The 24,615-nt window shown below is 40.5% G+C and overlaps 2 protein-coding genes across 3 annotated transcripts in view; both read right to left on the bottom strand.

The window, feature by feature from the left end:
- The window catches only part of itga11b (integrin, alpha 11b), a 51,425-nt gene extending 27,239 nt beyond the window's left edge, over window positions 1-24,186 (bottom strand). The window contains exons 1-10 of one of the 2 annotated variants that reach the window (XM_074633384.1): window positions 24,061-24,186; window positions 12,280-12,391; window positions 4,386-4,495; window positions 3,246-3,337; window positions 2,998-3,112; window positions 2,751-2,878; window positions 1,973-2,121; window positions 1,729-1,873; window positions 1,345-1,510; window positions 861-931 (exon numbers count right to left, since the gene is read on the bottom strand). In XM_074633384.1, coding sequence (XP_074489485.1) covers window positions 861-931; window positions 1,345-1,510; window positions 1,729-1,873; window positions 1,973-2,121; window positions 2,751-2,878; window positions 2,998-3,112; window positions 3,246-3,337; window positions 4,386-4,495; window positions 12,280-12,391; window positions 24,061-24,112 — 1,140 coding nt within the window. In that variant the 5' untranslated portion in view covers window positions 24,113-24,186. Of the gene's footprint in view, window positions 1-860; window positions 932-1,344; window positions 1,511-1,728; window positions 1,874-1,972; window positions 2,122-2,750; window positions 2,879-2,997; window positions 3,113-3,245; window positions 3,338-4,385; window positions 4,496-12,279; window positions 12,392-24,060 lie in introns of those variants that run through there. The other variant, XM_074633385.1, reaches the window with a different exon arrangement.
- Window positions 13,270-15,217, bottom strand: LOC141766491 (nuclear factor 7, ovary-like). The gene has a single exon (XM_074633404.1). The coding sequence runs from the start codon at window positions 15,121-15,123 to the stop codon at window positions 13,723-13,725; it is 1,401 nt and encodes a 466-aa protein (XP_074489505.1). The 5' UTR covers window positions 15,124-15,217; the 3' UTR covers window positions 13,270-13,722.
- Window positions 24,187-24,615: the final 429 nt, after the last annotated feature.

Genomic DNA, 24,615 nt, shown 5'->3' with positions numbered 1-24,615 from the left:
ATCTGTTTTCCACATCAGTCTGACTGCAACCTGATTTCACATTTTTACCTTTTAAGAGCAGGAAACACTTTGCATATTTGTCTGTGTATGTGATAGTGTGCATCATTAATACTGAATGCAAGTGTATCTGCGTGTGTGTGGGGGTTAAAGTCTAGCTGTTCCCATGTGTTCCTGCATGTATTAATGTGTGTGTGTGTGTGTGTTTCGTTGGCAGCGTTGCGTTCAGGAAAACCATCTGCTCTGTGTTACACATAGAAAGTTTCCACGACACCAGTTTCACTCCCTGACGTTTGAATCCAGCAGAATACGATTTTCCCTGGACGAGAAACAACAGAAATATTTCCAGAAGCTTCTTATTCTGCAGCTTCAGACTTCTACCAGGACCAGAACCAAACCGATGCTTAATGTCTGAGGATGACACCGATACCAACGGTTGAGAGTTTGATCTTTTGTTTCGGTTGGAATTAAAATCATTAAAATACACAACTCTGCTCCCGTCGACGGCTGATTTTATTGGATCATGATTCGCTTCACTGGAGAAAACTGTAGTTATTATGTTGAGTTAAACCTGCCAAGTCCCTAATTCCTACAAATCAAAGTAAAGATCAGGATTATATCCAGCAATTATTTGGGGGAAATTATACTGATTATTTATCCAGTATGGACAGATCTTTGGAAATAAAACAAGATAAAATAATCAACTACACTGTCTATTAAAAATCTAAAGAGTCAAATCAGAAACAGTGAGTTAGAAATATCACTTTATTGACATCAACACAATCTCTTAGATGTAAAATTCAGATTTCAGGAGCATAAACTGAACTAATAGAGGACTGTAAATGTGAACGTGAGCTACTCACTTTGACTAAATGTGAGGAGAAACCAGCCTGAGCCATCTGCAGACCAAACCCTCGACCCTGACTGCTGGTTCCTGCACAAACACAAACACAGACATCATTATCCTGTTACTTTCACATATTAATAAAGCTTTCTATGCCTTTATTCAAGCGATTTCACTGGGATGGGTGGATGGATGGATCAAACGAACACAGAACTTTCACCCAGGAGACCGCTGTTGGTGTCCCGTGTGAAACCAAATGTTAACGTTGACTTATTTTATTGCACTTTTGTTATGTAACTTACGTACGTGGTGTGATTTAAGTAAGTAAGTGTAAATGTACTTATTTTAACCCAAACCACGATGCTTTACTAAACCTAACCAAGTAGTTTTGTAGTAGTTTCTGGTAACTCTTTAGCCATAATGACCTGATTTCAAAATCACTAAAAGCAGCTTCAGACATTCAACCAATCAACAAAGATTTAACAGGCTGAGGGTCAGCTGACCTTCCAGAGAGAAAATCCTCTCTCCCAACGCGTCCACGATGTCCTTCAGCGCCGACTCATCTGACACGTTGAAGAAGTGCTTCTCATCCGGGTCGCTAGCAATGAACTTGATTTCCTTCAGAAAGGCTTCGGGGTTGATTCCCCGACGGTTGTAATAACCCAGAACCTGGATGAGACGCAGAGGAAACACTCAGGATGCGGTTTTTAAAGTTCAGAGACAGAAAACCTCAAGGTGGTTTTGATGCAAGTGCTCGGAGAAAAATGGGAAAGAAGAAGGAAGTCCAAGTTCTCAGGAACAGAAAGCTGAATCAGGACCAGACAGGAAGTCAGACAGGAAGTCAGCAGGGTATTACTGGGTTTGAAGGGAAAGAGGGACGGACTCACAGCGATGGCGTACATGGTGACGTTGTCTCTCTCGCTGTCGGCGACGGCCTGCAACAGATGTGGACTGTCATGAGACTCTCCGTCTGTGATCACAATCATCACCTTCTGAGCGCCGGGCCGACCGCCGCGCTTGAACGCCTCCGACCTGCACAGCAAAGAAAAGCAACAGACAGTCCGTCAGTCCAACCCGGTTGGTTACTGTGTGGGGTTTATTATTCACGACAGACATCATTATGTGTCGTACCGCGCCACGTTGATGCCCAGTGCCGTCCTCGTCTCCTCGCCGCCCCGCTGGTCGATGCTCCTGGCGGCGTCCACCACCTCCTCCACCGTCTGGTACTCACCCAGACCGAACTCATGGACCACCGTGGAGCCGTACTGGACCACACCCACCTGCAGCCAAAACACACCACAGCTCAGTCCAGACCTCAAAACCCTGCACCTGAAGTTCTCACCCTTTCACAGTGTGTTTTCACATCATCAAAGTTAATAATAACATTTTGGTCACCTAAAAATGTCATCAGTGTTCGGTTGTACTTAGCTCTACCCTCTTGTGTCACTTCTGGTTGAAAAAAAAAACACATGTCGACTGACAAAAATCAAGATGGTGACGGACAAAAAAAACAGATGGTGATGGCCAAATACCAAGATGGTGATATATTCACCATATATATATATATATAAAGTATTTCCTTTAAATCTGTGAGTGGAAAAGCCTCCTACACAACATTTAGATCATGACGAGACACTGAAACTACAGTTCATTGTATGGATTTAAAAACATTATTGAACAATAAATTACATGAACTAGAAACTTCAGACTCTTCTTCTGTAGATTGTTGTGAAAAATCTGTATCGTATCAGAGGTGGATGATATCTGATATATTTATATCCATTATATTAAAACATCCTGAGGAATCTTAGACAAATATAATATGATAAACCCTGAAAAATGTACTTTCGGGTGTTTTTTATTTGTGTAATATTGAATCCCACTGGATTTCATTCAGCGATGAACCGACCTGCGTCTGACCTGGGCCGATGTAGAACTTCTGCAGGATGGTGATGAGGAAGTCCTGGACCTCGTACCACGGGTAGATGGAGTTCGAACCATCCAGAACGATCACGATGTCCATGAACGTCTCACACCCTGCAAGATAATAAATAAACAATACAAGATACAGGACATGATGAATGGATGGATGGATGGATGGATAGCTGGATGGAGGAACAGAGAGATGAATGGATGGGTGGATGTGTATTGATTACTCTGCAGGGCGGGTGCGATGGTGTGGGACAGTCTGAAGTTTCGGCTGACTCTGGAGCAGATTCCTGTGCTGTACAGGGAGCTTCCACATTCATGAGACCAGAGAGGACCACAGGTCTGAGGACACATTCACACACAGCAGGGACAAAAAGACACAGGGGTAACTTTTAAGGATAGTACAAAGGTCTTCGGTCATTTAAAGTGAAGCTGAGCTGATGTGGAGGTGGTCTCTGTGTGTCATGTGACTCACCACAAAGCTGTTGTCTTTTGGGTTGGAGGTCAGCGTCATCCCCAGCCTCATCTTGTCTTTCCTCTCAGACACGTTGTCCAGAGAAAGTTTCCCTGATTCAAAACATCACTAAACTTTACACAGTGGAGTCACAGTACAGTCAGTAAACATCAGAGGTTCAGTGTTTGTCTCAGATATCTTATTCTTCTGTCATGTGGTTCAACGTGGACACATGCTGTGACTCTGATGAACGTGTCTGCATGTTGCTCACTAGGGGTGGGAAAAAAAACAATTCACCTATGTATCATGATTTTTTTTTTTACAATTTTAAATTAAATTCTTTAATGCCAGAATCAATATCTTTGCTTCATTTGAGTCTATGTGGAGGTAGAAGGAAGTTACCACTTTTACTGTTGTAGTCTGAGTAACGTGACGTCATATCCGTTCCGTAAAGCAGAGCTAGACATCACGGCTAAAGCTGCATGCTAACTCTGTCAAGGACAGGAAACGTTATCGTATCGCGTTAACGTGCGGTCAAGCCGGCAGTCACTCTCATCTCCGTGGTCAAATGGGCCGACGCTACAACTGTAGAGCACCCATATACTGACATTTATGTTAAATGCATTCAAACGGCCCCGATGGAGCTGACCATGGATGTATAAAGAGGACGGAGCTGACGGGAGAGCTAGAGACCACCTTGGAGAAGTTAGAGGAAGTATACACGTGTGACTACATCTGGTTTTCAAAATTAACAAGGGAACTGTATATACAAAATACATATATGGAAATAAGATTGATAAATTATATTCACTAGAAATATAAAACATTACATGTCCCTTATAAATTAAAAAGAAAATACTAATTTGTGAGGGAAATTAATAAATAATTCCTGACAATGACTGATATATTTGACTTACATGCTGAAAATCTAACATTTTTACTGGATTAATTTAGAGATTTTCCAAAGTAAAAGTCCCATGAAGTGTATGATTCAACTTTTCCCCCCATGGTCTAGTGTTAAAAAAGTTAAGAAAAATCACAATAAATCATAATATCGAATCGCCTTACTTAAAAATCGCAATACATATCGAATCGGCCCCCAAGTATCGTGATAGAATCGAATCAGAAGATAGGTGTATCGTCCCAGCCCTGTTTACTCACCCAGGTTGAGCCTGGTGCAGTTTGCAGAGTTTTTGGTGTCCAGCGGACACCTGAACACATCACCAGTCTGCTGCTTCCCCGTGGATTCAAAGGGAGCTCCAACCAACAACCTGGAAACACACACACACACACACACACCTGAGGCTGAGACGATGCAGGAAGCAACACACAGTGATGGTTTACCCTCGATAGACCCACACTAAGAAACCCTGCTGTCAGCCAGATGGTAGTTTAACCGTCAGTCTGGTGTTAAATCTATAATTTAGATTTATTGTGAATGTGTGTTTGACATATTCCACTCTTAAGACCCGTCTCAAACAACGGCTTAAGGCAAATCTGAACTGTAATTTGTATATATCCCACAAAATTCATCATTCAATTCTGATGTAATCCACGTAATTGTGAACCATATATAAATATAAAGAGCAGCGAACACAGCGTAGTGAGGAAGTCGGGGTGGATGAGTGGGTGAAAAAACACAGGACTTTAGCCCAGAAGAAGCGGTCATGTCCCGTGTGAAACCAGAAGGTATTTTAAGCCAAACCACCATCTTTTCCTAAACCTAACTAAGTTGTTTTCTTATCTAAACCTAACCAAGTTGTTTCCTGTGAAGACGGAAGTTTATTTGGAAAAGACTGTGTGCATGTAACGAGTGGAAATTGAAATGTGTTGCGGGACATTCGAACGAAAGAAGGAGGAATAACTTTTTTCGTGAGATATCATACGAACCACTGTATGAGGATACGTTGATTAAACTATATTTGAGTGTTATGATCATACTGAGCAGTTGGGTGATGGAGAAGACATGCAGGCTGCAGATTCTTGTGGACATTGTGATGTTTTCTCTGTCACTGAGACTCTGAGTCATTAAAATTCACTGTTACAAATCCAAGCTGAGAAAGTTTTCAGAGCACTTTTCAATCCTCACAGACTTCTGGTGAAGTAATCATTTAACTGTGGTGTGGTGCATGTTGTAGACAGAAACCTAATAAATAGATTTAATTCCATATACAGAGAATAAAGTGTAGAGTTTGGTGCTGATGAACTCAGAGGTCAGATCCTGCCGCCACAGTGTCACCCAGCGAGCCGGTTATGAGTGTTAACCGGAGTAAACAGCTCCACATGTGGTCTGGACGGCGGTTCTGGGAAGAGGTCTGAGTCACATACTGGAGGAGATGCCATAGTGGAGCGCAAACCCTCAATCTGCTAATGTGTCTCCCGTCCACATCAAACGGGCGGAGAGCAGCGCTGACAAACCACAGAGTCCACATCCTGCAGCAGCAGACACAGACCCGCCTCCCGCCCTCTGACATCACTCCATCAAGCTGATCATTTCCTGAGCAGGTGCTGTCATTTATACCTGCCCGCTCCTCTCCTGCTACTGCTTTATTGGGCTGTTTGTTACTTAAGTACTGATTTCCTGCAGCTCCTGCAGAGCCTAAAAACAGTCCTGTACGGGGTTGGACCGGCGTTACTCTGCAGTGGGTTTGTAGATAAAGGTGGAGGGAACAATACTGAGAAAAGAGAGAATATTCTTCTTGTTTATTCCTTAAGAAAGAGAATCATATTTCATATATCAGCCAGGTCGCACAGCAGTTCATGAATAATGATGGCGTTGTGTTTACCGTGTTCACGAGAAGAGTCCATATGAACGCACCCCCTCTTGTCGTATTCACAACCTCGTAAGTGGAAAGTTTCTGAAAGCTCCGAGTTCATGAGTTGGGACGTGTTTGTTGACATTGTCAGAAATGGCGGAGGCCATGGAAGTTCATTTTTTCGGTGCATAATAAGTTAATATATTGTAATTTTAGTCGTATGTTATTTTTCTTCGTAATTTTATAATATGTCTGAGAAAAATGTTGATATTCCCAACAGCCTCATCTTTTTCCTCCTTTGCCGCTTTGCATTTCCTGCATTATGTTACCCGCTTACCAGCTTGCTAAATTGTTAGCCTCTGTGGCTTCTAGACACCGACAATAACGTTAATATCACAGTTGCTTAGCAGCGGTGTTCTTCACGACTTAACCACTTGAACGGCAAGCATATCATGTACACGACTTCCCATGTTGTAAACACAAGCTCATGAGTTTCATTTGAAGGCACCAATAGTCAGGAAATTTAATGTATTGATTCGTGTACATACATACGAATTTCAATTTTTTTTCGTGATGGTCAGCACAAAATCAATTTGTATGTGAACCGCGAAGTATAAAGAGCGGTCGCGTAGGGAGGAGGTCGGGGTGGATAGGTGGGTCCAAAAACACCAGACTTTCACCAGGAGACCGCTGTCCCGTGTGAAACCAGAAGTCAGTGATTTATTTGTACCACCATTATTTCCTGAACCTAACTAAGTAGTTTTCTTGCCTAAACTTAACCAAGTTGTTTCCTGTGAAGACGCATATTTAATTTGGAAAGACTGTATGTATGTAACAAGTGGAAATTGTCGTGTGTTGCTGGACATTTGTAGGAAAATTAATGAAAAAGGAGGAATACGTTTTTCGTAAGATATCATACGAACCGTTGTATGAGAATACGTTGATCCGATGGGCCACGACTCCAATGTTTTGAATTTGGACTTCTGTTACCCATTTTAAACACTTGCTGTCAGTGCTACGTATTGCTCCTTTAACAAACGTAGCTATTTTACGTAACAGATGTACTTATTTTAACCCAAGCCACAATCTTTTCCTAGACCTAACCAAGTAAAACCAACTAAGTAAACCTACGTTGGAAGTTTATTTTGAAATGACACCATGCATGCAACGCCACCAAATTCAAGCTGCCGCATCAACAAAAAAAATGTGAAAGTCTCTCTCTAGAGCCAGAGTTTGGTTTGTCCGTTCTGGGCTACTGTAGAAACATGGAGGAGCAACATGGAGGACTCCATGAAGAGGACCCGCTCCCTATGTAGATATGAAGGGCTCTTTCTAAGGTAACGAAAACACAACCATTCTTAGTTTCAGGTGATTATACACTAATGGAAACATAGTTATGAATATCATATTCCATTCCTGCTGTTAAATTCCCCTAAATGCTACACACTGTTCCGTTAAGAACCGTTCAGAAGACTTCGAAATGAATTACAGGGTCAGAAATTTCAATTCATCTCCATGGAAAAACACTTGAGGTGCATCTAATAGAGCATTTCATCCCCTCGCAGATTTAATGTGATGACGGTGAACACGTCACGGTCCCACAAGTCCAGAGGGTGCACATTTAAATACAGCCACTGAAGATTACTGCAGATGTTTTAGACATTTTGATGCTTTCATGCTCCACTGCTGCTGCTGGAAAATGATTTACATTTTCTCTTTTCTTGACTTTGCCCAGTTATGAGTCGAGAAAAAGACACTAAACCACTAAATGAACCAATGCAAATGCAAGAAAATCAACAGCTGCTCAGCCGTGCTTGCAGTTTGGTTTTAGCGGTGGCAGCGTGGTCGGTCGGCACGCTGGTTGGATGTGAGGCGAAAACCTCAAACACACACACACACACACACACAGATTCCAGCGTGGAGGCTGCCAGGCCACATAAACACTCGTCTCTGTTAACACGTACCGCCGGAGGTTTGACCTCAGAGGTCGACAGGGGTCAACGGGGTCGACCTCTAACAGACACAACAGCATCCTCACACATGGTGTTCTACTTTAGTTTTATTAGAGTTCTCCAGAGGGTTATTTATATTCTCTATTTCAGCGCTGAGACACGTTAACTGTAAATAAAGCTGATCTGATTTGCAGACAACACGTTTAACTTTAGTGGCTCCAACAGGAAAAATTCACACGTAGTTTGAAATGTCAATATCACAACATTAACAATGGAAACATGACATTCAGGTGAGCCTTCTTCTGTTCATTTAGGTTTACTGGTATAACTGTGCAGGACGTTCTCACTCCCAACTCCTCAAACAGCCAAACCATTTTCAATCCCAGGGCGTCAAATACCGCCGTTTGGTCAGCGCCCCTCGGCATTGGAAACCAACGCATGGAGGCGCCCTTTAGTGACAGTATGTGACGAACCGCGCTTTCAATTAACACAAATGTAAACTCACCTACGGCGTTATTCAACGGTCGGAGCAGTCATGTAGTATTAATAGCGAGAGAGAGCGGGAGGGAGGGAGGAGAGGAGGTTGGGTCAAACAAACACAAGACTTTCAACCAGGAGACCGCTGTTGGTGTCCCGTGTGAAACTAAAAGTTACGTTGACTTACTTTGTCACGTTAGTCTTTAGTCACGTGAGTCATTAGTCAGTGAAGTTAACGTCAACCACGGCTGTTTCCTAACCCTACCTAAGTGGTTGTTTTGCCTAAACTGTGAAAACGAAAGTTTATTTTGAAAGGACACTATGCATGTAACGAGTGTATATTGACACGTTGCCCCTGGTCCGTCCAAAAGTAACACTAGAGGGTAACCCTGTGTGACGATCTCCGATGACGAGGGGCGCTGACCAAGCGGCGGTATTTGATGAGTTGGGAGTGAGAACGTTTTGGTGAGACAATAAAATACGATCCAGGAAGACTGAGCAGTAGGTTGTAAAACTCTGAGACAGGATTTAACCACTGTGAGGTAAACAGTAGAAATATTAATTTGTCATGAGCCAGGTTAAGGTCTTGTCCCAGACGAGCCTGCGTTGTTTTTGCCTGAATCAAATGAGCGGGAGGGCTGCGATTGTTCATTAGGACTGAAGTCGGTCCGAACGCAGCTTTAGTTCTCAGCTGAAGTTCGCTGGTGAACTTGACTTCTACCTCTGCACACAGAGAAGATTCAGCATTTAAGATGTATGATAGTTTGACGATTCTTTATGAAGGAATATTTTATACAAAAAGGTTTACTGTTAAATCATATTATCTATAATGGCTGAACAGGCAGCTGTATGAATCTGGAGTAGATTTTACCTCTGAGCTTCAGTGGTAGTTGTGAGTTCCCTTAAGTTGTTTAAAACCTGAAATAAAACTGCTCACAAACCCAAATGCACGTCTTTATGTGTGTTTAGATGGAAACGGCACATTCTTGAGTAACAGTGAAACGTTTCTAAATGTTTGTTGGACTTGAAAATGTGTAAATTTAAACATAAAACTGGTCAAAATTCATTACAACTATAAAGTTGTGAGGAGTGTCGGAGGTCACAGGTCCCTGATGGTTTATGGGTAATATTCCTGAGAGCAATGATGGAGGAAAGAGAAGAGAAGAGGTGAGTCTGTCTGGAAAACAGCAGCAGACAAACAGCTGAAATGTAAAAGGTCACCAGTCTGTGTAGAAAAACAACTCTGCAGAACTACGACGTCAGATCCCTCCTCTAAAAACACACACGGAGCAGCGTGATGGGCTTCCCAGAGGGAGGTTGGGGAATAACAAATAGTTTCCAGATCCGCCACTCCGCCTCAGGACGCAGGAGACAAACGCAAAATACTTTCCACTTATTTACCTGCGACTTCAAAGGCGGCAAGATTCTGTAATCCTGGAAGACTGCGAGGTATTCACCACGGCTCAAATGTTTCCAGATTTAAAAAAAGAGAACCGGAAATGTTGCACAAGTTCACCTGCAACCGCAGACACAACAACAACAGACTGGAGATCTTTACTTCTTTCAGTTTTATCTCCTTTAATTTCTCCTCATCTCCTCAGTGACGCCTGCTGCCTTTAAAATAACACTAATTATATAGGATCCCTGGATTAGACTGGATTACGTCTAACCTATCCTGCCCTGTTTGTTTTCTCAATTTCTCACAAGAATAGATGAGACAAAACTAGATGAGATTTGATTTAATGCACAAATTGTGATGAGACGATATTTTACTATATTAATGGACTTTCAGTGTGACTGGAATACACACGTCATATAAAAATAGGAGAAGGGGTGGGATCAAATGAAATTAGGTGAGATGAGACGTGACTCGAGATGAGATCAGATGAGTTGAGATAAGATAAACTGAAATGTACGACGGCGAATCAGGGCCATTGAAAAATAAATTACGGAGCCGAGGGAGAGGGACAATATTCCAAGAAAAAACTCAGAATTTCTGAAATTAAAGTTGTAAATTTATGAGCAAAAAGCTCACAAATTTATGAGGAAAAAGATGTGAATATTCTCTGGGATTATAAAGTCATAAATTTATAAGGAAAAAACTTTAATATTCTCTGATATTATAAAGTTGTAAATTTATGAGGAAAAAACTCACAAATTTATTAGAAAGAAATTTAATATTTTCTGAGATTATAAAGTCATATATTTATGAGAAAAAATGACAAATTTATGAGAAAAAACTTGATTATTCTCTGATATTATAAAGTTGTAAATTTATGAGAAAAAACTCAGATTTATGAAAACAATTTATATTCTCTGAGATTATAAAATCATAAATCTATGAGAAAAAACTCACAAATTTATGAGAAAAAAATTGTATATTCTCTGAGATTATAAAGTTGTAAATTGATGAGGAAAAAATTCACAAATTTATGAGAAAAAAAACTTGAATATTCACTGAGATAATAAAGTCATAAATTTATGAGAAAAAACTCACAAATTTATGACAATAAAACTCTGAAATTGTGCAAAACCGTGGTACCGCCAGCCACCGTCTGACTTTTGTTGCTATAGTGTTCTTATGGTCTCTGAGCGAGTTTCTTTTCATGTTCTTCTTGTGTTCTTTTATGCACATAAATAAATACTAATAAAATGAATATATTTTGCACTCAGCGGCTCGCGTTTGCGTAGTGTTTAACGGTGGCGTGTTGTGATGAGGTTGATCCAACCTTGCAAAGTGAAGCGATGTGGTTCCTTGACAAAAAAAAGGTCTGCGTTTTTTTCCTTTAAATTTGTGACTTTATAATCTCACTGAATTTCTGAATTCTTTCTCTGAATACTGCCCCCTCCCCTGTCTCCGTAATTTATTTATTTTGACCTACAATGGACCTGATACACCGTCATAGAAATTAAATGAGAGGAAGAGAGTAAAAGGAAGCAGCTGGAGGTTGAAACGTGTCTCCTGGTGTTTGAGAATCCAACAGCAGCTTGGAAACATGAAGAAGAGCCAGAGAGAGAATCATAATCTCTGAGGCCGTATAGGATCAGATCTACATTATGAGATCCTGATTTACAGCATAGCAGAGAGGACAGTAAATAACGTCCTGCTGCTCCACTTATCAGACACATGGGTGGAAAAACATGTCATCCCAACATGAGTCTGACTTCTCAACATGATTCATTGACAGAAACCAACAACCAACTTTCTTGGAAACGTCTCAGAGTCAAAGGTTTTTAGATCCAGTCTCCCAGGACGCTTCTGACAGACCACCGGGTCCCATAAATCCTCAACTCTACAGACAGGCCGAGAGACTGCCTGTCTACCTGAAGACACTGTCTAAAGCTTAAAAAGCAGTGCATAATATTTATTTAGTCAGTCATTTATCTTAATATCTATCGTCTTATTTAAACCTGATCCAGATATGACAGACTACAGTTACATCACACGGTGGAAAATTTAAATTTCCACTGAAACATTACGTGTTCATATTTCTAACACATCACTCATCACACTGGAGCACAAGTCAGCCAGATGTTCTCTAACTGGTAAGTTGATTAAATAACACCTGTTAAATTTAAACAGCTGTCATGGTATCTCTTTAATAACACCACGGCAACCAGTACGAACCTTCATTTCTCAGGTCACCGTTGTCTGGACTGAGAAAAGGAATTACAAACTGGTTTCTGTATGTGGACAGACAGTGCAGACCAGCACAGACTGGTTTCTATAGATATAGATGGACCTGTACAGACTGGTTTCTATAGATACTGTATAGATGGACCAGTACAGACTGGTTTCTATAGATATAGACGGACCAGTACAGACTGGTTTCTGGGTGTGGTGGATGAACAGTGAACTGGGATTCTCACCACTGGCGTCCTCCCGCCTCGTGCTGCTGGACTGTGTATCCAAACTGGTTTTCTTTGGAACCAGAGAAGATCTTGAAGTTCTTTGTGTCGAAGTTGAAGCAGAGCTGAAGATCTGAAACACAGAAGAAGAAACAACACGCTTCATCAAACTGGAAGCTGCCCAGTATAACCAGTCCTCATCAACTGTCTCTCTGCTGTCTCTCCATCACCTGAACGGAGGAGCTTTATGACCCTTTTTTGTAGGAAAGTCTGTAATCGAAGAAGTCGTTGAAGGAAAACGTAAACTCCTCTTCATCACTGAAAGAACCAGTTTCCTCTCAGAGCCCTTCTGGACTGGAATCAGATTCTGGTTCTCCTCCACTTTCCCATGAAAACACTAAATCACACACACGTGTTCCTCACATTTAGGCCTTCCCCTCAGGTATGTGGAGGGAATAATGTGAAACACCTTCCAGGAGAATATAAAATATATGAAAAAATATCCCCAAAAAATGTTGAAAAATTATTGGTAAAACATGTGAAAAAAAATATTGAAAAATGTTAGAAAAATCTGGGAGAATGTCAGAAAAATATGTGTAAAATAAGTGAAAACTAAACTAAATACCATATATTAGTAAAGACAACTTTCTACCATTCATACATACTGTATGTGAAAAATATCAGAAAAGTAATAGTAAAATATGTGAAAAATGTCTGAAAAATATGAGTAAAATATGTGTAAAATAAGTGAAACTAAACTAAATAACATGTGTTAGTAAAGAGGACGTTGTACCATTCAGACATATAGAGTCGTCCTCTCACACATCTGACTGCAGCAGATTACTAACAGCAGGTTTCCACGACTGTGTGACTGAAGCCTGATGTATAAAGCAACATTTAATAAAGCTTTGACTCTGACAGGTAGTTTTACTGAGGACTAGAACAGAAACTCTTCAGCCCTTATATGTATATAGATATATCTATCTATATATATATAGATATATCTATATACAGTATATATTACATTTTAAAGTTACAACCTCAGATCAAAAACAAAAGCACCGCCAGTTTCTGCTTCATGAGACACTTTAATTTTCCAGTTGAAGCTTTAATCTCATTTCTAATAAAGAATTACAGTGAACAGATGATGTGAAATAAAATCTCTTTAACACTTTACATGAATAAACAAATCAATGTTTGAACCTGCTGTTCAAATACACAGAAACTTCACATTAAAGATATAATCAATAATCTTGCTCTCTGAAGCTCTGTACGCCGCTGTTTCCTGTTAAAGGCAGTGGTGTCGGTCGTCATCATCATCATCATCAACATCATCATCATCATCATCATCATCATCATCATCATCATCATCATCATCATCATCATCATCATCATCATCATCATCATCATCATCATCATCATCACCATCATCAGCATCATCATTATCACCATCATCATCATCATCTATTTCTGTTGTCCTACAGTCACAGAGACCTTCACTGGTAAAACCTTCAATGGGAGTTCATCCACAGGGGCAATGAATGGAAACATCCTCTCAGTGAAAGTGTGTGTGAAGGTGTGTATGTGTGTGTTAGTATCAGGATCAGAGAACGACAGCTTTCCTTCGTTCCAGTCCAGATTCACTCTGATCCTCTGGAACTTCTTCTGCACTACGAGATCAGTGTATGGACCTGGTGGGGAGAATGTTCTGTATTCACCATTAAATATCCTTAATGTCCATAATCCATAACATATGACTCCCTTCCTCCGGACAGACTCTGCTAACACACCCAGGAACCAGCCTGTACTGTCTCCAACCTGGACGTCCCAGCTGTGAGTCCCTGAGTTAAAGCCCTCAGAGCCCAGGACAGAGGAGTAGTAGTCGTAATCAAACCTCTCTGGATTATCAGGAAGCTGCTGTTTCTCTCCTCGTCTCAAACTGGTCAGATCTTCAGACAGGATGAGTCTTGGATTAGCAGTGTTTGGGTCCAGAATCACAGGAGTGTAGGAGACCATGTCCTTCATCTTGTTCCAGATGTTGAAGGTCAGGTTGCCCAGGTGTTTGGCCTGGTCTATCAGAGCTCCTGAGAGCAGCTGTGGATCCTCCAGCAGGGGGCGCTGCTGGACTCTTTCCACTGCAGCCTTGTAGTTGAGCAGGAATGAGACGTCTTCAGCTCTCAGCTCGTCCTCTGTGGCTCTGACTGTGTCTGAAAGAGCTGCTATCTCTCTACTCACAGCCTCCATCTTATCCTTCATCATCTGACTCTTCTGCTCCTCTTCCTCCCTCAGTGCAGCCATCCTGGCCTCCTCTTCCTCTTCTAGAAACTGGTGAAGCTTCTTAAACTGCTCCTTAATCTGCCTCTCTGTGTGTCGGGCCTGGACCTTCATGTGTTCTGCTGTTTGATCAAACTTCACTTTAACTTGTTTAAAAACCTTTAACTTCTCCTTTAAGGGCTCCAGAGTTTCCTGAAGTTCCTTCTTGTGTTGTCGTAAAGCTTCATCGATGGGTCTGAATCTGTGGTTGGTGTGTTTTTCTGAATCTCTGCAGATGTGACACACCGGCTGCTGATGGTCCAGACAGAAGAGTTTGAGTTTCTCAGAGTGCAGACTGCAGAGAGCCTCTGAAGATCTCTGAGCTCTCTCCTGTAACAAACTCTTACACAGGTTCTTTAAAGCCAAGTTAGGAGTTAGGAAGTCCTTTGAATGTCTTTTCTTACAAAGTGGACACTCTTGGACGTGTTTATCTGTCCACCAGCTCTGCAGACAGACTTTACAGAAGCTGTGGCTACATGACAGGATGACAGGATCTTTAAAGATGTCGTGGCAGACAGAACAGCAGAGATCGTCCTCTAATCTGGAAGCCATTTAGTCTCTGAGTGAAGCTGAAAACACAGCAGGCAGACGGCTCAGCCACTCCCTGTTCCCTGAAAGTTACTTTCACTTTGAGACTTTGTTCTTGTAAAACTCTGTTTGTGGATTCAGCAGCTGGTTGAAGTGGTAGTATTCCAGTATTCCCAGTATTCCCAGTATTCCCTCCTGTAGATGTCCTCTCTCAGTGGAAGTGGTGGTTTTAGTCTGAAGGTGAATCTTATCGACCGTCTCTCAGTGTGTGTGTGTGTCGTCTCAGTGAGGCAGAATAACAACCTGTTTCCTGGTTTGTCTCGAGGATATTAAATGAAGGCTGAGACGCCGTCTTTGACCTCGTGGAGTTCTGACTCATGCTCAGTGTGACTGGAGCTGTGATGTTTGAGGGTTACAGCAGAGGGTGCTAGAAATAAAGGGATGGTTCCCACTCAGGTGCTCTTTGGGTGGACTCGGACTGACTGAACGTTTTGGGTATGATTTCTATTTTTCAAATATTATGGTCTTTTATTAAAGATCTTTAAATAATTGCAGAGTTGTATTTCTCACCCGTAAAGTAGGCTAGTATGACACCCTGCCTTTATTTGACACAACATGCTTTTGTATTAACCCTCTGAGACCCGACCAACTTTACTGTCTTTCAGTTTTAAAGCTAGAGTGAAGATCCTGGTATCATATGAAACTATAAAACCTAATGAATCCATCGGTACCAACCATGTCACACTAGCTTGTCATGAAGGAGGATAAATAACGCTCCAAACTAACGCTAAAGTTTGGCAAGGAAAAACTGTCATGTACATTTTCAAAGGGGTCCCTTGACCTCTGACCTCCAGATATGTGAATGAAAATGGGTTCTATGGGTACCCACGAGTCTCCCCTTTACAGACATGCCCACTTTATGATAATCACATGCAGGTCGGGGCAAGTCACAGTCAAGTCAGCACACTGACACACTGACAGCTGTTGTTGTCTGTTGGGCTGCAGTTTGCCATGTTATGATTTGAGCATATTTGTTATGCTAGATGCAGTACCTGTGAGGGTTTCTGGACAATATCTGTCATTGTTTTGTGTTGTTAATTGATTTAAAATAATAAATATATTCTTACATTTGCATAAAGCAACATATTTGTCCACTCCCATGTTTATAAGAGTTTTAAATACTTGACAAATCTCCCTTCAAGGTACATTTTGAACACATTAATGAATGTGTGATTAATTTGCAATTAATCATCATTAACTATGGATAATCATGCGATTAATCGTGATAACACATTTTAATAGATTGAAAGCCCTACTACAAATAATAATCAGCATAATAATAAATTTTAATTCTAATTTGTTGATGAACAGTTTTACTGGGATTTTGTTTGTTTTCTTTTCAGTACTTACAGACGATGAAAAGGAGTGGAGTGATGTAACTAAGTACATTTACTCCAGATCAGTACTTAAGTACAATTTTGAGATACTTTACCTAAGTATTTCCATTTTCTGCTATGTTTCTACTCCACTACATTTATTTGACAGCTTTAGTTACTTTTCAGATTCAGATTAATAAAACAAAATATAATAAATGACGATGTATTAATATAGGTTAAACTACCAGCAGTATATAAAGTAATTAAAATGAGCTCCATCTTTATCAGCTGCAACATTAAAATGATGAACACATTCATGCATCAATAATTATAATACAATAATATAATATAAATTATTCTACATAATAAGTACTATTACTTTCGGTACTTTAAGTATATTTTCATGATAATACTTTTGTTCATTTACTTAAAGTTTTGAATGCAGGACTTTTACTTGTGACAGAGTATTTCTAGACTGTAGTATTACTACGTTTAACTTTCCTCTGGTTCCAATTAAAACCTGTATCTTGGAGGTAGGTTGACAGGAGGAAGGAGGACAGGAGGAGGGAGGACAAGAGGAGGGAGGATAGGAGGAGGTAGGTTGACAGGAGGAAGGAGGACAGGAGGAGGGAGGACAAGAGGAGGGAGGATAGGAGGAGGGAGGACAGGAGGAGGGAGGAAAGGAGGAGGGAGGACAGGAGGAGGGAGGACAGGAGGAGAGAGGACAGGAGGAGAGAGGATAGGAGGAGGGAGGACAGGAGGAGGGAGGACAGGAGGAGAGAGGACAGGAGGAGAGAGGACAGGAAGGCCTCGTAGCGCTGCCAGGTCTGACAAAAGGAACCGATAATAACGGATGATGAAAATGACGTCACTGAGCTTTCTCTGGTTTATTTTCCAGCAAAGGAAACTGAGAGCAGCCTGGAAAAAGGAGGCTAGAGATGATTTCATCCTTTCAACAGAAGTCCAATCTGCATCATCCAAAGAAAAATAATAAATTCAGAGTAAAGACAATCCAAAGCATTCTTCCTCTATCAGATCATTGGAAGGACTTTATTTGTGAGGAATACCAAGAGAGAAATAAAAACTCTGAATTTATCCTTCCTCGTGGTTTTGTGTTTAGATCTTCCAACTATTTCAGCTTTTTTATCAAAGCAATCAATATCTTCTAATATATTTTATTAATGCTACTATCAACCGTATGCACTCACACTTATGAGCAATGGTGGAAAGTAACGACTACATCAAGAACATTTACTCAAGTACTGTAACCTACTTAACTACAAGTTTGAGGTACTTGTACTTACTACTTTAGTTACTTTACAGATTAAGATTAACTAATAAATGCTGATGTATTATTATTATAGGTTAAACTGCCAGCAGTATATAAATTCATTAAAATTAGCTCCACATTTACCAGCTGCAACATTAACCCTCTGAGACCCACAACAGACCTGTTTTTGTCTTTTTTAGGGAGGTACAGGGGATCTTTAGGGGGTGATAGCAGGTCAACAGTAGATGTCACATAGAAGTGGTGTATATCATCTGAAACCTGGGAACCTGAAGATCAATTTTAGATGCAGCTCAGCACTGTGTGTCAAGTTATAAAAGTGTATAAGGGTTTAGAACATTATGATAGAAGATGGGCATCCCCATGCTCTATTATGTCTCATAAGTTGTTCTGGGTCAATTTTTGGGTTGATACCATTTGTTACACAGATTTGGTGCTAAATTTAACAATTTTTTACCACTGGAGAATTGAGAAAAAATTATCAATAATCCCTCCAAAATACAACATTAAGGCACCAAGACCTTGAGGAACACCATAGAAAAAGTCATGCTGTGATTTGGGATCAAAAACTTTTGACATTTGGAGATTTCTGCAAGAATTGCATTTTTCAGTGATTGGATGGTGAGCACTTCTGTTGTGTAAACTGCTCAGAAACCCCCTTAGTGTCAGTCTAGCTAGGAAAGCCTGTGTGGTATAAAGTTTCATGAGGCTGTGATTATCCTAGAGGTCACCACAGGTCATTTTATACAGTGAGGTCAAGTTTAAAAAAATGGTCTCACTACAATGAATGGCTACTATCGGGACGGTTGGGTATCTCCCTTTAAGGTACATTTTGAACAGATAAAAAATGTGTGACTAATTTGCGATTAATCGTGATTAAATATTTTAATCTATTGACAGCCCTAATATATATATTTTTTTTTTTGTTGTCTTTTTCATCTCATCACCTCATCTGATTTAATCTGGTCTCAACTCATCTCATCTAATCTCATTTTACCCTCCTTCTACGTATTATAGTCTAATTTAAAGTTATTGAAATTGTGTATAATCGCATGTAATCTCATGTCATCCTAGGTTTATAACCACCAAGATAGACATAAAGAGGTTCTCCTGTAAATTAAATGTGCGAGCCTCGACCATCATAGCTGCTTCTGCTTCAGTGTCCTTAGCCAGGCACTAATGACCCTCAGACCTCACCGTGACCTCTGTGACCTCTGTGACCTCTGTGAATGCTGAAGTATTCCCTCCGAGCGCTCCAGGTTCGTCTCCTCCAGCTGCGTAAATGAGCACTCGGAAAACTCGGCGCGCTGTGCGACCCTTTGCCAGCGGTGATGAATTTGGCTGCTGAGGACAAAAATAAGAGCCACTGGAAAAGAGAGGAATGATCGGTAAATCATCTCTGCCTTTCAGGTGTGTTTGTTTCTGAGAGGAATCTGCTCCTGTCTGAGCCGAGCCAGAGACCGGCTCGATTTATCGGAGCTGTTGGCGACTGAGACGGAGAGAGAGACTTGGCAGAGCGGAGATACCAGATCCAGATCCAAGTCTCTGATCGCTGCCACTGGATAATCTGACTGATTCAGATGATCTTCGCTGACAATCAGGACACATTTTTTACATTTTCTACACAGCAGAGGAGCCTTTGTGACTTGTTTGTGTTCATACTTAGGTGAATTTTCCAGCTGCTGTAATAATCGACACCAGATTAGTATCCAGCTACTGCAGCAACGGAGAGAATATTTTTGTCCGAAGAGAAACAAAGTCTGTGCTGTTTTAGCTCCAGTTTTCAAATCAGATGCAGCAGTAAGGAAATAAGTCTAATCAGGCCAAAGATGGGAGTGATTTAGCTGCTCGCTGTCAGGCAGCCTCACGCAGTCTGTGTCACTTCCTCCAGCAGGCAGGCAGACGGCTCTATTGGCTCAGCATCACTGCAGCCTGACGCTCATGTTGACCAGATAACCCTCTGCCTCTCTGACAGCCAGCGCAGGTCAGAGGTCACCACCCTGACGGTCTGCGTAGTATTTTCTGACCTGTCAGATTTCTGTTAGAGCAGACGCAGCATCTACATGCCAAACTCCCTTTAAAAACCTGGACATTTTACAAGATGTATGTGATACAACTCAGGAGATTTTTTAAATCACAAATCACAAATATTAAATTCGGCATAAACAAAGAGTCTAGAAGCAAAGAGGCGACAGCCGCTAGATGGCGCTGCCGTAGCTCTGCCGCCATTTTGGACTGAAAACACCAATGAGTCTGTGTCCATGAATGTATAAAGAGACGTCTGTAAATCAGAGGATCAATTTTTTAGGTAAATCAACTTCCCAGTAGGAACACTTAAATAGCCCACATTTAAATCATTATGTCCTAACAGCTGAATCCAGAGTTATTTTCCTCGCCATAATGAACGTGCATCGGACCCACGGGACTGTATGCGGCTGTAATAATGGATATATTGGCTGTAATTCATCACTTTTATTATCTTCTAATACACCCATGGGCTGTATGCTGTCAGCCTGTACCGTGGTGGATGTATTAACGTCTCTGTTCCCAAACATCCGGCTATCGGCCAGTAGCTAGTAGTGCTAGTAGCATGACATCAGCAGAATTTAATGGAGTTGTAGGCTATTTACTAACACGCAGGGCAAAAGCACAGGACACAACCTCTTCTACATCCAAAAAAAAAAAAAAGTTTGAGATTGCTCTCAATGTCTGTGTTTTTTCTAACTTCCATTTCTGTCCATCGCTGACTTTATGCTCCTCTGGGAAGCAGCCGGGCAAAAAGTTTAATAAATAAATAAGTAAATAGTTAAAATAGTATGAATATTATTAATATTTTACTGTTCAACACAGGACATTTCAGTAGATACATTAAATATGACAATAGAATAGAAATAAGTTAGTTTAATAAGGGTTAAGCTAAATAACCCTTTAGGGTCTCTTTGTAGGCTGACGTTTTACTGCCGTCCAGTTGTTGCTTTCAGTCCAAAATGGTGGAAGCGTAGCTCTGCTGCTTCACCTTTTGGCAATATAGGTTCTTTAATGCAACACTTTGAGTTAATTCTTGACTTTAGAAAGAGCTTTTGATCACAAACAAACACTGAGTACTCGTACAAAAAAGAAGTATAGTTCAAGTTTCTTTTATGATGTAAACTTAAGTTCAAGTATCATCCCAAGTATACTTTATGTAATAAGCATACTAATATCAATGTACTAGTAGTATACTTGTAAGTGTACTACTTCTTGGGACTAAATTGGCCTTCTTTTAAGTTTATAAAAGTATTCTTTTAAGTGTACTTTAAATGTAAGAGTAGTAAACTTTGAGTACATTACTAGTTTATATCCAAGTTGTATTTTGTACTGCAACTATAATGTGAACTATACTACAAGTGAACTAGGTATAATGTTTACTAGTTATATACTTGTAGCCCATTTTTTAGTTTATGAAAGTACACTTTAAAGTATACTCTCAGTAAACCACTAGTTTAATAGTTTTTACCGCCAGTATACTTGTAAGTTTTCTTTAAGTGAACTTATAGTACAGATGTTGCAACAGAACGATCAAATGACTTTCACTTCTTAGCAGTATACCTTTTTTGGCGTACATATCGTTGACCAAGCAGCACTCACACATACAGTTGTATATATCGCTGCTTTAGCCATACTCAGTGTTTGTTTGTGATCAAAAGCTCCAGAACAGCTCTAAGTGGACCTCGTGGTGAGATTGTTTTGTCAACGACTCTTTCTAAAGTCAAGAATTAGCTTAAAACCTCAAAGTATTCAGTGTTGCTTTTTCTTTGAATATCACAGGGAGCGAGCGACAAGTCAAGTTTCACTGGAAAACCTGCTACTTGTTGGATTAAATATGAGCTGAATTCAAATGTGACTCCATCTGTTTCACAAAACTCACTGAGTCACATAAATACTTCTTCCAGCCAGGACACATTAAATTCTGAATTTTTTGAATGAAGCTTGTTGTGAGAGTTTCTCCTTACATAAGATGACACGTATCAGGGATCGACTTCCACCGTACACACAGTACTGGCTGAAAAATATAGTTTTCTTTAGTTATATAAAACATTTTTATGCTTCACACAAATTCAGCGGACTGTTCTGTGCCTGAGTCTTCGTTACAGACAACATAAAACCACCGTGCATGTCTGTGGCTGCTACGAAGTGCTGCTGTGGTGCCAGGCCGGCAGCAGCACTCGGCCAAGATATATTTCTACCATGGTTTGTTTTATAATAGCGTGTCAGAGAGATTCAACAGTTCACAGGACAGTTATTGAGTCCATTTAAAGAGAATTTAAGTGACATTCAGAAGCTGCCAGGACACATCTGTTTCCAGAGGTGACTAATCACACCTGTCTGGGACATCAAGGAGGTTAAATCCACTTCAATCAGGTACTAGATAATCATAGTAGGAGGGATTTCTTGTGTGTTTTAGCCTGAAGACAGGTGGTAGCGGATGTCTTCCTGTGTGGTGTCACCGACCGCAGACTGACAAGCAGCAACAACAACATCATGACTGATGATGTTTAACGATCCGCCTAAAAGCCACACCGTGAACCCATTTCCCCCTCTGAGTTCCTGGAGAAAAACCCATCACCTCAGCAGCGAGAGCTCGCTGACCTGCAGGCCGACCCTCCAGGGAAACATCCACCTCCTCGCAGCCATCGCACCAAACTCTACCCAGATCACATTTAGGGGCCGGTGGGATCATGATGCTCCAGCTTCAATGTATGGAAACATAATTTAATCCGAGTGAATGAGGAAAATGATCTCTGGCATCATCCACTTGGAGTAAAAGGTTCTCATTTTATTTTAAATTTGCACGATTTCTCTCTGCCAGTAGCAGCGGTGCTTAGAGATTAGGATGTTAGTGGGTTCATCTGCTCCTCCAACACCAGGTTTCCTCACAACTGTGGTGACCCCTCCTGACCTTTTCTCTTACCACCATTTCATTAATTTCCCCGCTGGCCGAGAGGAAATCTTATTTAAATGCTGTATGTCGAAAATATGGCCAGAAATTCCAGCCCGTTCTCATTCCCAAGTACACTTTAAAGTATACTCTCAGTAAACTACCATTCTATTAGTTTTTACTGCAAGTATACTTGTAAGTGTTCTTAAGTGAACTTACAGTACTTAGCCAAATATACTTTTCTGCATACTTGTCAGTATAAGCCAAGTTTACTTACACTTTTCTGTATACTTGTCTGTATAAATCAAGTATACATAGACTTTTCTGTATACTTGTCTGTATAAATCAAGTATACATGGACTTTTCTGCATACTTGTCAGTATAAGCCAAGTTTACTTACACTTTTCTGTATACTTGTCAGTAAAAGCCAAGTGTACTTACACTTTTCTGTATACTTGTCAATAAAAGCCAAGTATACTTAGACTTTTCTGTATACTTGTCAGTATAAGCCAAGTTTACTTAGACTTTTCTGTATACTTGTCAATAAAAGCCAAGTATACTTAGACTTTTCTGCATACTTGTCAGTAAAAGCCAAGTGTACTTACACTTTTCTGTATACTTGTCAATAAAAGCCAAGTATACTTACTTTTCTGTATACTTGTCAGTATAAGCCAAGTTTACTTACACTTTTCTGTATACTTGTCAGTATAAGCCAAGTTTACTTACACTTTTCTGTATACTTGTCAGTATAAGCCAAGTATACTTAAGTATAATTTTGTTAAGTATATCTCCGATTAGTACATAAAAAGTAATCTGAAAGCCTACTCTCTTATTTTAAGTTTAAATGAAGTATGCTACTTGAATAAACTTCTTTTTTGGTAAGGGTAGAAAAACATGTGCAGATGAAGACACAGTCAGATCCACCATAACTGACAGAAAACATCACATTGAGGTGATGAAATGCTTGTTAGGGAAGCTGTGAGTACTTCCCCAGCTGTTGACTTTCAAAATAAGACGATTCAATGGACTTTTTAATTCCTACACTAGATGAATGAAGTGACATGAAGGCACCGAGGCTTTAAGTGGAAGCATCCTGGGAACAACCAGTTTACAATTTTAAACAGAAAAAGCTGAAAATCTAAAGAGAGATTCAAATAAATCTGTAAACTTTTATTTTTTCTGTCTTTATCTCCGATGCTCCTTCAGGTGTAAAAAATAATAATAAATAAGTTATAAAGCACCTTTAATGTCCCTCTGTGCACCTTTTGAACCCCCAACTGTACTCTATTTATACTGTAATCAATCTCACATTGAGTCCATCAGCAACACCTGCCTCCCTCTCTCTCTCTCTCTGATCTGTGTGATGCTCGCTCGCTCACCTGGCAGGAAGCTGCAGGTCCACAGCAGCAGAAGAAGGTGATAATAATCCATGAGTGAGTTTGAAATAGAAATAGACAGAGTGAGAGTGAGTGTTGGTGGGTTGATTCTTAACTGCTGCTCTGATGTGTGAAGGAGAAACAGAGAAGGAGGAGGAGGAGGAGGAAGAGGAGGAGGAGGAGCACAGTAAACACTCCTCCTCTGTTGTTTTTAAAGAGCCTTTAACTTCACCTTCCCTTCTTAAACCAGGAGCTGTAATGTCTCTATTTGTGCACAAACAGGAAATGCCTCCATTTGTGTCTGTGACCAGATGTTAACATCTGTCCACTGCTACTTACTGAGGAGCACTGAGGATCCTGGGTAATATTTCACCTTTTAAATGACCACCTGTATACCAACACCTCATCCTGTGTTACTTTGAATACTTGAAGAAAACTTTGTTTTTCTCTCATGCCTCCAAAGTGAACGGAGAATCCGACAACATGGACAAGTCTTGATGAGTTGAAGTAAATGTGGGCCGCGTTTAACAACAACAAAACTACATCACGACATCAAAC

Source organism: Sebastes fasciatus, chromosome 4 (assembly GCF_043250625.1).
Source record: "Sebastes fasciatus isolate fSebFas1 chromosome 4, fSebFas1.pri, whole genome shotgun sequence".
Taxonomy (NCBI): domain Eukaryota; kingdom Metazoa; phylum Chordata; class Actinopteri; order Perciformes; family Sebastidae; genus Sebastes; species Sebastes fasciatus.
This window is presented reverse-complemented; position numbering and strand designations above follow the sequence as displayed.